This window comes from Nyctereutes procyonoides, unplaced genomic scaffold (genome assembly GCF_905146905.1).
Source record: "Nyctereutes procyonoides isolate TBG_1078 unplaced genomic scaffold, NYPRO_anot_genome, whole genome shotgun sequence".
Classification (NCBI taxonomy): domain Eukaryota; kingdom Metazoa; phylum Chordata; class Mammalia; order Carnivora; family Canidae; genus Nyctereutes; species Nyctereutes procyonoides.
Window position 1 is genome coordinate 10,455 of NW_026574893.1, and position 11,034 is coordinate 21,488.

The 11,034-nt window shown below is 38.9% G+C and overlaps 2 protein-coding genes across 2 annotated transcripts; both read left to right on the forward strand.

The window, feature by feature from the left end:
* The first annotated feature begins 3,733 nt into the window (after positions 1-3,733).
* On the forward strand, positions 3,734-4,726 carry LOC129495378 (olfactory receptor 11H6). The gene has a single exon (XM_055303222.1). The coding sequence runs from the start codon at positions 3,734-3,736 to the stop codon at positions 4,724-4,726; it is 993 nt and encodes a 330-aa protein (XP_055159197.1).
* A 4,639-nt stretch (positions 4,727-9,365) lies between these two features.
* Positions 9,366-10,337, forward strand: LOC129494711 (olfactory receptor 11H7). The gene has a single exon (XM_055302092.1). It carries the CDS (start codon positions 9,393-9,395, stop codon positions 10,335-10,337), a length of 945 nt encoding a protein of 314 aa, XP_055158067.1. The 5' UTR covers positions 9,366-9,392.
* The last annotated feature ends 697 nt before the right edge of the window (positions 10,338-11,034 follow it).

Consider the following 11,034-nt stretch of genomic DNA (forward strand, 5'->3'; position numbering starts at 1 on the left):
GTCCTACTAATCAAACCACTGGGGGAGATATACACAAAGATAGGCAGGATTAGATGCACGCACAGAGACACACGAACAGTGAGCATGCTGGGAGCTATGAATCCTATTCAGGAGGGACATATAAATTCTTAAAAACGACCGGCAGGAAAGACAAATTTCATTTGGCTCAGAATACAAAAGGAAGCAAGTCTCTTGGGCCACAAATACTGCTCTCCACTCATGAATGGGCCTTTTTGATTGTTAAATGAGGATGTTCTTGTGGCTGAGGCTTCCCTTACATCTTCCCCTTGGAGCCAGAAACCCCATCCAGCATGTAAGGCAAGCCCCGAGCATCAGGGCGTCCCTGCCCCTGTATACCTCCTGCTGTCCATACTAAGAGCCTGTGGTTCTTCTGTAAACCCCCCAGTCTTTGTTCCTTTGTGCTTTGTAGGAACAAGGTCTTAGGTCCTGCAGTTCTCTTTTCCTACCATACTTGTGTCTGGGGTAATCTATTCACACGAAGGATTCACTCTAGTATCAGAGTTCCCACTGTACAACTCACTTAGGGAACACGGGGCTCAAGTGTCTTGGATGTTTTGAGAGGCCATTAAATCCTCGGTTAGAATGAAGCCTGAGTCCTGTACTGCTTTGTTTCTAATATTGATTAGTAGTTTGGGTTGACAAATATCCTCCAACCAGGGCAGCTAAAGCAGGATGTTCTTATTTTTCAGAGTTCTTGCTAAGCGGCAAGTGGAAAATAGAAGCCAAGAAAGTCCTCAGCAAAGTCCCTTGTTCTTTGGCTTTACCGAATTTACCAAATGACCAAATTTACAAATTAATCTTAAAAAATATAAATATGTTAATGAAAAAGAATCCCTGCACTTCTCTGGGCAAGTGGCTTAAATGTCGAGCAAGTAATTGCAGTTACGGATCCGGCTTCCCTAGCAGTTCGCACAAAGACTGTCCACGCTCCTTGTCCTTCCTCCTCTCTCCAGCTGCTCATTTGTTGTATCACTTGAGGTGAATAAAAGATGAAAGAAATGAATTTAGGTTCACCCTTTTAGCTACTAATGATGTACTTTGGAGGTGGATGAAGCAGGAATGGATGCAGAGAGATTTCAAATTGTCTGTGGAGCCCATTTATCCCTTTTCCTGATCCTCTATTCCACAGGCAACTAAAATTTCAGTGCAGCACAAATGTCAAAATGTCCTGGACATCGTGAAGTCAGACGACCAGGAGGGAGTTAAGACTTATGAGGTCTGGTTCCAAGTCAAAAACCATGAATTGGAATTATAATTCTTTTTCTTTCTTTCTTTCTTTCTTTCTTTCTTTCTTTCTTTCTTTCTTTCTTTCTTTTTTCTTTTTCTTTTTCTTTTTCTTTTTTTTTTTTTGGTGCCAAGAGCTTCCTGGCCTGTGAGTAGAGTAAATCAGTTCATGTCTTATGTCTCTGCCTGCTGTCTTAAAAAGCCAAAAATATCTCATTCGTGTCAAATAAAGTTGGCAATCATGCTGCTACCCTTACTATATAGATTTATCTAACTTAATATGAGCTCAAATAAATATTGTTTTCAGGACAACGTACAATTGGGTGTGTGCTATGAAACACACAGTTCAAGACACTAATGAGGGTGGTAGTCTTGATTGCTTATATAAGTCATAAATTCCAGAAGGGGAGAAATTTTATCTTTCATGCTTACCATTGTACCTCAGGACTTAGCTAGGAATATAATAGTGAAAAACATTTGTTAAATGCCCAAATGGAAAAAGTAAATGATAATGTGCTATAATTTATTTTTTTATTTATTTATTTTTTATTGGAGTTCAATTTGCCAACATATAGCATAACACCCAGTGCTCATCCCATCAAGTGCCCTCCTCAGTTCAGTTCAACTTTTTTTTTTCTTTTAAGCCAAATAACTATATTTTCTGATCAAAAATGACAGCATGTGGTCTGGCAAATACAGGTATAGTTATGGGAAGTATATTTGAAATTATAACTCTCCTAGAAATTTTTATCTATATGGTCATAATTATAGTCCATTGAACTAACTTACTTGACAAAATTTAGATTTTCATAAAAGTCATGTTTATTACAGAGTCTTTTTCATCATTCTAAAAATATTGTTAATCAATACAAATATCCAAAGTTACCTTGGCAATAAAATATTTACTCTCAGTTTGCTCCAGGTTTGATTAAATACTGAGAAGCAGGCCTCATGCTCCCTGAAGATTATATAAATGGCATAGGATGCAATTTTGTAAGTATCTTAACAGTAACATTAATAAATAATATGGTAAATTATCCTACTTCTATAGTCAATGTGTTACTAAATTTAAAATATTGGTGGTGTTTTTACCCAGCGAAATTGTACTTTAGCTCAGAAACCTTAGGATATGGAAATAGGCCTGGACATGGGGCACCTGGGTGGCTCAGTCAGTTAGGAAGCCAACTCTTGACTTTGGCTCAGGTCATGATCTCAGAGTCGTGAGATCTAACCCTGTGTTGGGCTCTCTGCTGAGCATGGAGCCTGTCTGAGATTCTTTCTCTCCTTCTGCCCCTTCTCCTGCTCATGCTTGACAAATATATAAATTTTTAAAAATAAAAATAAAGAAATAAGCCTGGACCAATAGTTCTATAGAAAGGTTGTTAGCAACATCCAAATTTATACTCACATCTCCATTCCTAATTCAGCCAATAGGAGGAAGATCCTTCTGGCATATCCTAAGGTGACCTTTCTAATTCATTATTTAATTTAGATAAAAGCAAAATGATGAATGTAAAGTTATAGTGTTTAAAGCTTAATTCCTAGCAAAAGGAAGGAGGAGGAGGAGGAGGAGGAACATGGCTTTGTATACTGGAAAAAATGGACCTAACTAGCTGCAAGTTACTTCAAGAACCTAGCCATGATGTAGAAAAGTGCAGCTAAGGTGGAAACAAGCCAGGAAAAAAAATGGCATCCAAAAAATCTTGTACAGGGGAGATAGCTTCAATCTGTTATTTAAGCCCCCCCCCCCACTATCACCATAATGGAAAAGGAATGAGACTTATTCTGTATAGCTTCAGCGAAGGAGAGTCCCAGATCAGTACAAAGAAGTAATAAAGAAGACAGATTTTGCTCAACATAAAGTGCTTTGAGGGAACCAAAGCCTCTCAAGAGGGAACAAGCTAGATTGTTCTACAAATCCAGATGCCACCTAGCAGAATATGACCTAGAGGGGGCTACACAAATGATTTGCTCTTACAAAATCCCGGTGTTGCTAGAGTACCTCCAGAGCAGAAAAGCAAGAAGGCTCGAGACTCCCACCACACAGTTCCACTCACCTGCTTGTCATTGGACTTCTGTATATGACGCTCCAGGAAGACAATTCATTGCTTCAGATTTATATTCAGTTTTGTTTCAAAGTAAAGAGATATATCCAAAATATATGCTTACATGTAAGGATATCCAAGAGGCAATGATGTTAACATGAAAAAAATGAGACATTACTGAGACTCAGGGTTATGGGAATATTTGAAATGGAGTGAGTTTTGCTTCAAACCAATCTCTAAGTGGGCCAGTGTATCTAGGAGTTATTGGTTTTGCATATTTAAGTAAATCCCTTAAATTTCTCTGAACTTCAGTTTTTTAATCTGGAAAAGGGAAATGAAGCACATTTCCTTACAGCTCAAGGGTCATTTGGAAGATCAAATGAGATCATGTAAAGTAAAAATACTTTGTTCATTTACAAGTGAATTGTTAGCAAAACCTACTAATGCTCATCATTATTCACTCATTGGTTACCCCTGCTTCTCTAACAGCTTTGGAATCCCAGAACACAACAATGCGTTTTGTGTCCGAGTTTGTCCTCCTGGGTTTCCCTGGTCAAAAGGAGATGCAGAACTTTTTCTTCTCATTCATCCTGGTGATCTATCTCCTCACACTGCTGGGGAATGGGATTATTGTCTGCATAGTGAAATGGGACAAGCAGCTTCACACACCCATGTACATCTTCTTGGGAAACTTTGCCTTCCTAGAGATCTGGTACACCTCCTCCACTGTCCCAAATATGCTGGTCAATATCCTTTCCGAGACCAAGACCATCTCCTTCACTGGGTGCTTCCTTCAATTCTACTTCTTTTTCTCACTGGGTACAACGGAGTGTTTCTTCTTATCAGTCATGGCTTATGATCGGTACCTTGCCATCTGTCGCCCACTCCATTACCCCTCCATCATGACTGGGAAGCTCTGTGTGGCCTTGGTCTGTGTTTGCTGGGTGAGTGGATTTCTCTGCTATCCAGTCCCCATTGTCCTCATCTCCCAACTTCCGTTCTGTGGACCCAACATCATTGATCACTTTGTGTGTGACCCAGGCCCACTGTTTGCACTGGCCTGCATCCCTGCTCCTTCCACTGAGCTTCTCTGTTACACTTTCAACTCACTTATTATCTTCGGGCCCTTCCTCTTCATCCTGGGATCTTACACCCTGGTTCTCAGAGCTGTGCTTCGTGTTCCTTCTGGTGCCGGTCGAACTAAAGCATTCTCCACATGTGGGTCCCATCTAATGGTGGTGTCTCTATTCTATGGAACCCTTATGGTGATGTATGTGAGCCCGACATCAGGGAATCCGACGGGAATGCAAAAGATCATCACTCTGGTATACTCGGCAGTGACTCCACTCTTAAACCCCCTTATCTATAGTCTCCGAAACAAAGACATGAAAGATGCCCTAAAGAAAGTCCTAGGATTAAGAAGTAACCAAAACTGAAACATCTTTAGAGGGCATTATGCTAAGCAAAATCAGTCAGAGAAAGACAAGTAACATATGATTTCACTCATACGTGAAATTTAAGAAACAAAACGAGAACATAGGAGAGGTGAAGGAAAAATAAAATAAGATAAAAACAGAGAGGGGGGCAAACCATAAGAAACTCTTAAGTATAGGAAACAAACGGAGGGATGCTGGAAGAGAGGTGCATGGGGGGATGGGGTTATGTATGGGGTGACGGGCATTAAGGAGGACACTTGATGTAAAGAGCACTGGGTGTTAATACATGCAACTGATGAATCACTAAATTCTACCCCTGAAACTAATAATACACTTTAAGTTAACTAAATTGAATTTAAATTTAAAAAATTCTTTAAAAAGAAAGAGAAGCAGAATGTGTCACTCCGACCTTGATTACTTATTTAAAAAACAATAGAGAATGGCTTCAGTAAGTTGTGTTATTGCTCATACTTAAGTAGAGGAAGATATTTGTTTTTTCATAGTCCCTTAGCAATTCAAGTTCAGCTCATCAATGAAACATGCTAAATAAAACATTTTAAACATGCGTTACCTTGCTAAGTAATTATATTTTGTTGTTTTATATATATTTTTTGTCTATGATGTATCTTCACTGTTTTAATCTTAGCTGGTGGAAAAAATGAAATGCATGTGTACCTGGAGCTTTTCAACAGAGGGTGCAATCTTCCAAATTTGGAAAATTAAATATTCTTAAGGGCAATGGACCAAAATGCCACCAAAAATTAAACAAATAAACCCACCCAGTAATGGACTTTTTTATTGTTTAAAGCTGTCTTTCACACTGAAAACAGAGTATCTTCATCCTTCTATCACTTAAAGTACAAATTCTCCTGCCATTCAAAGCCCTCATTCTCTAGACTGCTCCATCCAGCCTTCTAAGCCCTGCACTTCACAATAATCATCTATACGTTCTCCCAGTTGGGCATCTTCGCTCATAATGTTTCCCCAAATCAATTGTAACAATGCCACTTGTGATGTGGAATAACAATGTCCTAAACATACTTTTATGCCTCTCAGAAACCTACAGAGCAAAGTCTCAGTTGGAAAAGTATTAAGAGAAAATTATACCAGGAACAAATCCATCTTTGTGCCCATGCTGGAACAGGAAATCCACTAGTTGAGGGGCCAATCTACTTAAAATGAAAGCATTTCCTTTTAGTTATGACCATATTGGAAATGAAATTAGGTGTGCCAAGAAGATAGCCTTGCTGGTGGTGCTAGGTGATTAAATACTCTCCTACAGCATTTCTTAAACCTTTTCACCACCAAAGAATGTTTGGCAACAATGGTCAGAGAACATGGGGCATTTGGGGACAGTATTCCTTTTATTTATTTTTTTTAATAATTTTTTAAATTTTTTTAATTTTTATTTATTTATGATAGTCACAGAGAGAGAAAGAGAGAGAGGCAGAGACATAGGCAGAGGGAGAAGCAGGCTCCATGCACCGGGAGCCCGATGTGGGATTCGATCCCGGGTCTCCAGGATCGCGCCCTGGGCCAAAGGCATGCGCCAAACCGCTGCGCCACCCAGGGATCCCCAGTATTCCTTTTAAAGACAAAGTTTTATCTTACAAATAATCACAAATTATACTTTCTGTGCCACTGTACACATTTGGTATACTACAAAATTATCTTCTCTGAGTAAAACTCTTTCCGGAAGACATTTAATTAGGGGTTGTGTGTAATCCCATGGCACAGAATCACATACTTGCTTGAGAAACGCAAACTTAAAGAGATTATGGGGTCTCCAGGGAGTCAATGAAGCACATTATCTACTAATCACTATGGGCCAACTTGTCAGAAATATTAGTGAAACCCCCAGGCAGGAAGGAAGAAGGTCCCTAGGGAAGGAATGGAAAGTTATAGGATCATACGTGAGCATTCTCAACAATGGCTAAACAGACACATAAGCTAAAACCAGCGCACAACTTTAGCACACTCTGTTGGAAATCGGCCACTAGAATCCTATGGTGCAAGGGATGTGAAATAAATTAATACATGAAGTTCGCACACAGGGCTTCCACATTAAGGATTAAGGGCAGTGAAGGAGAGAATCTTTGTGACCTCCCTATGGCTCTCCCCAGGAAGACCTAAGAAAACTTCCTATATAGGAAACATCATCTACGATGGGCATTGCTGCTATTATGCACCACAGGTGGGCCTATGCAACTATACATTTGTTCATTCAATATGGTCAAGAGATTGAGTATCAAGGAATATTGGTCACTCACATCTCGAAAGCAAAAACAAAACTCTCAGAGTATTTAGATTACCCTGGAACTTACACTCCCCCGAAAAGAGTGCACTAAGTGGTGCCAAAGTCATCCACAGATCCTCCTCTTCTCAGGAAGCGGCTGGGGCACCAGGAACGGTATGACTTTCATAGATATTTTGAACAAAACAGTATGGAACTAGCTCCATCCATTGGTGCTGAAACCAAAAGAAAACAGGGATTTGTTTTGTATGTTTTGTGTTGGTCTCCTCTCTCAGCTCTCACCTTTGTCCATTCCATTACTCATCTCCGCCTTCAGGAGAGGTGGCATTAAAAAAGAAATTTTAAGGGTAAAATCAAATCAATGTGTATTACGAGTAAGATTCAGATAAGATTTAACAGTGAATATGTTAGGAACAGCTTCTTATAATCATGTTGAAAAGTATTTGTGAAATTCATTTACCACACTTGCCCTGTAGCTAATAGTTGTTCTGTGAGGTCTTTTTTTTTTTTTTAATGTCAGAGTGGTTGATAGCTCGAATACATGGATTCTTGTGTATATTGATTTGTGAATCTGATTCAAGTCATTGTTGCTGTTGTTCTAGGTGGTAAGTGGCTGCTCCCTGCATCACTGCTTTCTTGTCTTTTTGAGAAAAGAGGTCTCTTGCTTGGAAAGCATAGAGTTCCCATAGGGGGGAACCATTTGTTTCTCACAAAATGATCTATTCTATGAAACCCTGAACCAAAATGATGATCAATACAGGTTAGCTTACTTCTTCATAATCATCCTGGTTCAAAAGATTATAAAGAATTTATCCCCATCTTCTAATATCTTTCTTTTGGTTTCTTGTCCATAAGACTACAACCTTCTTGGATTTAACCAGTCCAATAGGAAGGTTATGTTTGCTTCTAGATGAATAGGTTCGTATTTCATGTTAGGCATTATTCATTTAGTGAAACTGTAACTGTTGCTTCATTATAAATACATTTATGTTGCTTAATATAACATCACTGAATAGTAGGATTTTTTCTATTAGATTATGTTCAGGGAGGACTATGAATATCCTATATACACCACTTCTATCAAAACTATTTTTAAGGAAAACTGTCCTCTTATCAAAGTTAGAAGTATCTTGTTAAAAATTTTCTGGAGATTCCAAGATGTTAAAGCTATCATTGTGCTCTCTTCTCTGAGCTGTACTTGATTCTTAAAAAGACATCATCTTTGATGATAGTGCTGTTAGGGAATAAAGACAAGTCTTGTTTTCTACTGCAATTGGGAGTATTTTTATTTTTTTATTTTTTTAAAGATTTTATTTATTTATTCATGAGAGAGAGAAAGAGAGAGGCAGAGACACAGACAGAGGCAGAAGCAGGCTCCACGCAGGGAGCCCAATGTGGGACTCAATCCCGGGACTCCAGGATCACGCCCTGGGCCAAGGGCAGGTGCTAAACTGCTGAGCCACCCAGGGATCCCCTGGGAGTACTTTTTAAATAAGCTAAAGTAAAAACAAAACAAAACAAAGCAAAACAAAACAAAACAAAACAAAACAAAATAAAATAAAATAAAATAAAATAAAAAGCTAAAGCAAAATCTTCCAGATAGTGGATTTTAAGAAAGACTTGTCACATCAGTGAGTTTTAGAAGACAATCTCCTGGTGATTTTAATTTCATTCCCCAATATATTGCATATGTAATATTCATCTTTAATGACATATTTTAAATGTATATGAAGCATTATAAATTGGCCATTAAGTGAATTATAGTGACTTTTCATTGTTAAAAAACAAAGCATTAAATACCAAATTATAAGTGATCTTTAGTCCACTGTAAACATCTTTAAATAGGAAATAGCAGTAAAAATCTACTATCTGAGTATCTTCGTGGATTTTCTCCCAGTATCATTAAAAAGTGATAGAAAATAAATATCCTAATGGAAATAGCTGGAGAATAAGGTGAAGGAGACAGACAGAGAATTTGTGATAATGTCAAAGCTCAAACCAGTCAAATCAATAAAATGTGTCAGATACAAACCTATTTTTAAGTGCTAGCATTTGTGTACTCACATTTTGAAGTGAATTGCACTGATGTATATAAACAACTTTCACTGAAAAAAATTAAATATAAGACAAGCCATTTTTGCCTCTAACTCAAGTATTTCTTTATATCAAAAGAAGATGAAATTTAATGATTTTGCCCTCTGTCAGAGAAAGTTCAAGCAGCCTAGAATTGTATATTTACAAAGAATCGGGGCCAAATGCCTCACTCAGAATAGAGCAGGATTTATTCAACACTTCTTATAGAATGTTTAATGAGTCTGCCTGCATCACTCAAACTGCCTCTCCTAAGAGAAGTCTCAAATGTGTCAGCAACAAAATGACTTGTCACTGTCTTCTCTCCACAGTTTGGAGACCATGAATAAGTCAGAGATATCTACTGTGACACAGTTTGTCTTGTTGGGTTTTCCTGGTCCCTGGAAAATACAGATCATGCTTTTCTCAATGATTTTGTCGGTCTATATCTTGACTCTAACTGGGAATACGGCCGTCATTTGTGCAGTGAGATGGGACCATCGACTCCATACCCCTATGTATGTGCTCCTGGCAAACTTCTCCTTCCTAGAAATCTGGTATGTGACTTGCACCATTCCCAACATGCTGGTCAATTTACTTTCCAAAACAAAGACCATATCGTTCTCTGGTTGCTTCGCTCAGTTCTACTTCTTCTTTTCCCTGGGCACAACTGAGTGCTTCTTCCTCTGTGTCATGGCGTATGATAGGTACCTGGCCATCTGCCATCCACTGCACTACCCCTCCATTATGACTGGGCATCTCTGTGTCATTCTGGTGTTGCTTTGTTGGCTCATTGGTTTCCTTGGACATGGGATCACTATATTCTTCATTTCTCAACTACCCTTTTGTGGTCCCAACGTTATTGACCACTTTCTGTGTGATGTGGACCCACTGATCGCATTGTCCTGTGCCCCCGCACCCATCATAGAGCATGTATCCCATTCTGTGAGCTCTCTTATCATCATTCTCACCATTTTGTACATTCTTGGGTCCTATGCCCTGGTGCTCAGAGCTGTGCTTCAGGTTCCTTCTTCAGCTGGACGGCAAAAGGCCTTCTCTACCTGCGGATCCCACTTAGTTGTGGTGTCTCTGTTTTACGGAACCATAATGGTAATGTATGTAAGTCCGACATCTGGCAACTCAGTTGCTATGCATAAGGTCATCACACTGATATACTCTGTAGTGACACCAGTCTTAAACCCCCTCATCTACAGCCTACGCAACAGGGACATGAAATTCGCCCTCCGTCAGGTCATTTGTGGAATGAAAATCCTCAAACCCTCATGAATAGATTTTGTGAAAACCAACGATTCTTTTTCTCAAAGTTGGACAGTAATCTTCTTCCAACCCGAACTGGCTTGGGTTTATTCATAATCATGATGGTCTTGTGGTGCAAAGCAAAATTCATCATGTATTTGATCATAATTTGATGTGCTTTTAGTGTCATAGATGTGTTACCCTGGAGTTTGCCACCCAAAAAAAGAGATCTTAAAAATCTTAATATTTACTTCCAGGAAGGCTTTGATCTTTTTCAATATGCAATCTCTGTCCATACAACTTTGTTAACGATATGAATCAAACTTGTTATTTGCTTACATGGTTTTCTAGAGCTTCATTAAAAAGACACATAACACGGGCAGTCCAGGTGGCTCAGTGGTTTGGCGTGACTTTCGGCCCAGGGTGTGATCCTGGAGACCCAGGATCGAGTCCCATGTTGGGCTCCCCACATGGAGCCTGTGCCTGCCTCTTTTTCTTTCTCTGTGTCTCTCATGAATAAATAAATAAAATCTTTAAAAAAAATTTTTAAAAAGACACATAACACATAAAATGCCTTTTGCCTGGATTTTTTATAGAATACTCTGGTTTCTCTTCAGATTGTATAAATCTTTCATTCTTTACTGGATTTTTGGCAGACACCCCACACATCAATGTTGGCTACACTAAGAGACTGCAACTTCAGTTTCACAATTCTTACACATTACCC

Bases quoted from the DNA above. Each gene is read 5' to 3' on its own strand.
- LOC129495378 (XM_055303222.1), top strand. From the start codon at position 3,734: ATGCTCATCATTATTCACTCATTGGTTACCCCTGCTTCTCTAACAGCT.
- LOC129494711 (XM_055302092.1), top strand. From the start codon at position 9,393: ATGAATAAGTCAGAGATATCTACTGTGACACAGTTTGTCTTGTTGGGT.